Below are 5,342 nucleotides of genomic sequence, written 5' to 3'. Positions count from 1 at the left end.
CAAGCGATCCCCACTTATATTATGAGCTGATATCGCATTCCTGAGAATGTTTGCAAAGAAATTGAATCTATGCTGGCGAAATTTTGGTGGGGTTCGAAGGAAGGTGAGCGGAAAATACACTGGTTGAAATGGGAGAGAATGGCTAATTCTAAAAAGGATGGTGGCATAGGCTTTAGAGGCATTCATGACTTCAATATTAGTCTTCTAGGCAAGCAATTTTGGAGACTCCTTCAAGATGATGGCTCCCTTAAGGAAAGGTTTTTCAAAGGTCGGTATTATCCTCGGTGTTCCATTGCTGATGTTGGGACTGGTTTTAATCCCAGCTATGCCTGGCGGAGTATATTGAGTTCGCGGGAGTTAGTGCTTAATGGAGCTCGTTGGCAAATTGGAAATGGAGAGAAAGTTAGCATCAATGGTGATAGGTGGATCCCTACCCGGACTGATTTTAAGCCTTCTTCTCATGCTTCCAATCTTGACCCTTCAAGCAAGGCGAGTTCACTGATTGATTCGAATAATGCATGCTGGAACCTTGAAATTCTCAGAGAAAATTTTGATGAGAATGATGTTAGGCACATAAATAACATTCCTCTTTCTTTTCATCTCCCGGAAGATAAACTCAATTGGCACCTTGAATTGAATGGAGAATATTCAGTTAAATCTGCTTATCACGTTCAGGGGGGATCAGTCGCAAGAACAGGCCCGGTTCCTCCTCTTTGAATAATCATTCTTTCTGGAAACAGTTGTGGAAGCTCAAGGTGAATCCTAGGATCAAAAACTTCTTATGGAGAGTAATAAAGAACATTCTGCCAACAAAAGAGAATTTTCTTGGTAAAGGAGTCTCGTCCGATGGTTTGTGCCCTTTCTGTCATGCCGACTTGAAAATTCTTGTCATCTATTCCTTCGATGTGTTTTTGTTAAAAGAGTTCTTTTTTCCAGTCCCTTGGGAATTAGAGTTCCAGTAGTAGGTGATGTCGCTGATTGGTTGGATGCTATTTTCACGAAGAAGGATTTTAAACTTGGCCAAATTGTTGCTATCTTTCTGTGGAAAATTTGGAAAGTCAGAAACTGTGTGTTTTTTAAGAATGCGAAGCCAGACCCATGTGCGGTGGCAGTGGATATCTGGAATGCGATTAGTGAGGAATCCCTGTCTTGTTTCCTTGCAGAGTCTTGCAGAAATCAGACCATGGTGGCAGCGAGCAGTCCGAAGGGATGGGTAGTGCAAACTGATGTTGGTTGCTTTGAGGAAGGAATCATTTCCTTTGGTTGTGTTATTCGCGATCCTACCTCCAACATTTTTCTTGCTGCTACGAAAAGAATCTCTAGTGTTTCCAATCCTACAAATGCCGAAGCTATGGCTATTCGTTGGGCACTGCAAATGACAAAAGATTTGGGACTTTCGGAGTTTGTTATCCAATCGGACGCGTTGACGATTGTGGACTGCATCAATGGATGTTTAACCTATGCTGATATGAGTCCTATTGTATTTGATTGCAAAGCTTTAATGTCTAGTTTTAATAGTGTTGGAATTATGTTTATTAATAGAGCTGAAAATGTTGATGCCCAGCTAGTTGGTATTGGCAGATCTTTAGGATCCAAAATATGGACTGGGCATATTCCAAACTTTAGTCCTGTATTATGTAATTCCTCTTCTATTGGTATTGGCAGATCTTTAGGATCCAAAATATGGACGGGGCATATTCCAAACTTTATTCCAAACATATTATGTAATTCCTCTTCTGTTTCAGTTTAATGAAATTTGTCTTGACATAAAAAATAAAAAAAAATAAAACTCATCGCTCTTAAAAGTCTTTTACACTTTCCTGTACAACAATTGTTCTCAATAATATTAAATGAGCTAAAAAAAACTCTGCATTGATTGTCTAAAAATATTTCACGCTACATTTTGTACACAATATTTGGTTCATAAGCTTATTATATAGATTAATTTTACAATTGATAGAAACAAATATTGAATGGAATCAACTAAAGCAATTTCACAAGTAGAGTTATATATAAAATCTTGAGGACCATCTAAAGTTTAACTTAACCTAAGATCAGAGGATCTAATCTAGCACAGAGCAAAATGTGAGTCTCCATGATGATACCACATTAAAAAATAAGAGGCAAATCACAGAACAAGGATAATCACTTTTAACGGTAACACACCAAGAGATTTCCATACTTCTATTCCATAACTTAAAGCTGAAAAGGATTTGATGTTAAATAGAAACAAAAAACACTTTCACCAGCTTTCAAGCAGGACTTGAAATTACAAAGTTCTAACATATATTTACCAAAATAGATTTCAAAGGAATCTTTCTAATTAGTAACTCCAATAAAATAAAATCCTGGTAAATTTAATTATTTCCCTACAAATGCATATTTATTCAAATGTTTTTTTCTACTTATGATAAGAGACATGAATTTTTTGTATTTTTTATAAGAAAATCGCAGGAGAGCATGGAAACCGAAAAATGCTAAGTTTGTATCACATCCATTAACACATTTGATAAAACTAGTTTGACCAGTGTCGATAACCAAAGGGTTGAACAACAGGACACAATAATATCTTTTACTTAAATAGAAACAACAAATTAAGAGCAGGACATGAAGCTAGTTCTTTGGACCAATATCTTTCAGGGCATTAATCTGCTCCTCGCCCATTGCGGACATCACAGACACAACAAGGTCTTTACCCTCAGCAAAACCATCCTTTATCTGCAATGTTCAATACACATATCGAGAAGAATAAAAACCAATCAATAAACATCTTATACTTAAGCAAGATGTGAATCCATTAACATACAAAGCAGTAGATTTCTACAAACCTGAGTAAGCAGACTGTCATCGGTAGGAAGCTTCAGGTCATCCTTGGTGTTACCGTTTTCAGTGAGGAGACTCACCTATAAAACAACAACATTCAAGTAAAGTTTCAAAAATAGAGTTCTAGATTAGTCACTGAATCGTAAGGAATTGCCAAAAAAGAAAACAATATTTCAACTCACAAATCCATCCTCAGAGATATCAATCAGCTGGTAGTCGGTACGATTCACATGGGGAACCTAGAAGAAGAAAACAACACATAAAAGTATCATTAAAAAATTGAATTAAGAAGTGAAGAAACGTCATTAAAAAATGACAGGGTGTACTTACATCACAATTGTGGGAAGAGGGCACAATATCTTCAAGCTTTTTGGACGTGAAAATATCAATTGCAACAAAATGACACTTAGCATGACCATGCTTACCAGTCTTTGAGGTTGAAACCTCAACAACCTGCCATACAAGAATCGATCCACATCCGCGCCCATCAATCAAAGTTTCAAGTAAACCACCAAAGTCCAAAACAAAAACAATCATAAATTCAAAACAATACTCAAAAGATCACTAAAATCCATTCAAACACAATGCTACCCTCCAAAAAGTTTTAAATAAAAACCTGTAACCACAACACAGACTGCAAAATTAGAGTTAAAAAGCTATGAAACACAAACACCGGAAACACGACACCGACACTGACATGTCGACACCGGTAGGATCCAATTTCGGACACCGACACAGCTAAAAAGAACAAAACAACATGGCATAACAGAAACTGTCCACACCCATCAATCTCAATATCAGATAAACCACCAAAGAACCAAAAAAACCGGAAAACAGCCAAACAAACACAAAAAACAACCCTAAATCCAAAATTACTACTCAAAACACCACACGAATCCAGTCAAACACAACCAAAGCTACACTACAAAAAGGTTGTAAATAAATTTCCGTGACCATACTATACACTGCAAAATTAGGGTTTTTTTTATTACATCAGCTGCATTTGACTGACTTTTTCTCCGCGATATGAAGGAATTATCAGGCACACACCAAACACACCAAACACGATACTGACATGTCAACACCAATAAAAATTTAAAAAATAAATAAATTGAATGTAATCACTAGTGTCGGTGTCCATATCGGTATTTAATCTGTGTCTGAAACTGACATTTTTTCAGAGGTGTCAAAACTCCAGAGTTAAGTAACCATAATTTAAACCCTTGCCAAACAACAATACATTAGAAGATGAACAATAACAAATACAACCCTAAAAAGGAACAAAGCAACATTATGTAACATAATTCTTCAACTTCAGATTAATATTAGCTAAAATTACAACAACAAGCTAAATTAAGTTAAATCAAGTAACAGATCTCAAAACCTAAACCATCAAACACAAACTAAATCATAACAAAAACCATCAAACCCTACCAAAAAAACCGAACGATAAAATCAAAATCAAATTAACAAAATTGAATAAAAAAGATAATCACCTTGCATGGACGATTCTTGATAACGATGTATCCGTTTTTGCGGATAGTGCCGGCTTGCTGAGGATAAGTCTTGGAAGCTCCGGCATCGGCCTTTGACTCGAAGTGGTGTTCCTCGTCAGACATGATGATGACTCACTGATTCAACTCAACTCGACTCACTGATTCAACTCGGTTTGCCTCGGGACTGAATGTGATGTGAGAGAGTATGGTGGGGGCGGAGAATAAAAGAAGTGAGAGGATTTCAATTTATATATATTTAGGTTGAAATTAAGTATTTGTTACTTATTTTATTGTTTTTTTTGTTCAGTTTAATCTTTTAATTTTAAATTTAAATTGGTTGGTAACAAAATATATTTGTTTTATATGAAAATAGATCTTTTAGTTTTGTTACTTCTCCGGAAAAATTGTAAATGTTGGTTTCAAAAATTTGTTAGTATTTAAAATTACAGTATTTCATTTTATAAGTTGTCTTTGTTTCAGAGATTAAATTTATAATTTTGGGAATGTTATTCTCAAAAACATAATTTTTTGACTTAATTACAATTTTGGTCTTTCTATTTTTTTTTCTCTAGATTTTTAAAATTACGATTTTTGGTCCCTTTTGAATTTTTTGTTGGAAAAATAACAAAAATAGGGATTAATTTTGCAGGAAAAAAAACAAAATAGAGGGACGAAAATTACACAGAAAACTTAAAAGGGGACTAAGATAATAAATTTTAAAATAGAGTGATCAAAATAAAATAAAATAAAATAAAAAGACAAAATAGGGGAATTAAAGTTGCAATTAAGTCGTGATTTTTTTATCAATATATTTAGCAAATAATTTAAATTCTAAAAAATGTATAAAATATATTTAGTTTAAAAACTTAAAATAAAAAATAAATAAATAATTTTAACCAAAAAAAAAAAGTCCATCAAATATAACAAAAAGATACATGAACACAAGGGACTAAACTAAGACCTTTCAAGAGCAAAGTCTAAGTTTAGTGGTATCTTCCTTGTCTAACAAGTAATCTCTAATAA

General features: G+C 34.3%; 1 protein-coding gene across 1 annotated transcript; it reads right to left on the bottom strand.

Moving 5' to 3' along the window:
• Positions 1-2,463: 2,463 nt before the first annotated feature.
• LOC131632851 (eukaryotic translation initiation factor 5A-4) lies at positions 2,464-4,553 on the bottom strand. The gene is made up of 5 exons (XM_058903573.1): positions 4,320-4,553; positions 3,154-3,276; positions 3,006-3,062; positions 2,829-2,903; positions 2,464-2,718 (listed from the first exon to the last, which is right to left on the bottom strand). The coding sequence occupies exons 1-5, from the start codon at positions 4,440-4,442 to the stop codon at positions 2,614-2,616; spliced, it is 483 nt and encodes a 160-aa protein (XP_058759556.1). The 5' UTR covers positions 4,443-4,553; the 3' UTR covers positions 2,464-2,613.
• Positions 4,554-5,342: the final 789 nt, after the last annotated feature.

This window comes from Vicia villosa, unplaced genomic scaffold (assembly GCF_029867415.1).
Source record: "Vicia villosa cultivar HV-30 ecotype Madison, WI unplaced genomic scaffold, Vvil1.0 ctg.001041F_1_1, whole genome shotgun sequence".
In the NCBI taxonomy this organism is placed as follows: Eukaryota; Viridiplantae; Streptophyta; class Magnoliopsida; order Fabales; family Fabaceae; genus Vicia; species Vicia villosa.
Note: the sequence above shows the minus strand (reverse complement) of the source record. Positions and strands in the feature narration are given on the sequence as shown.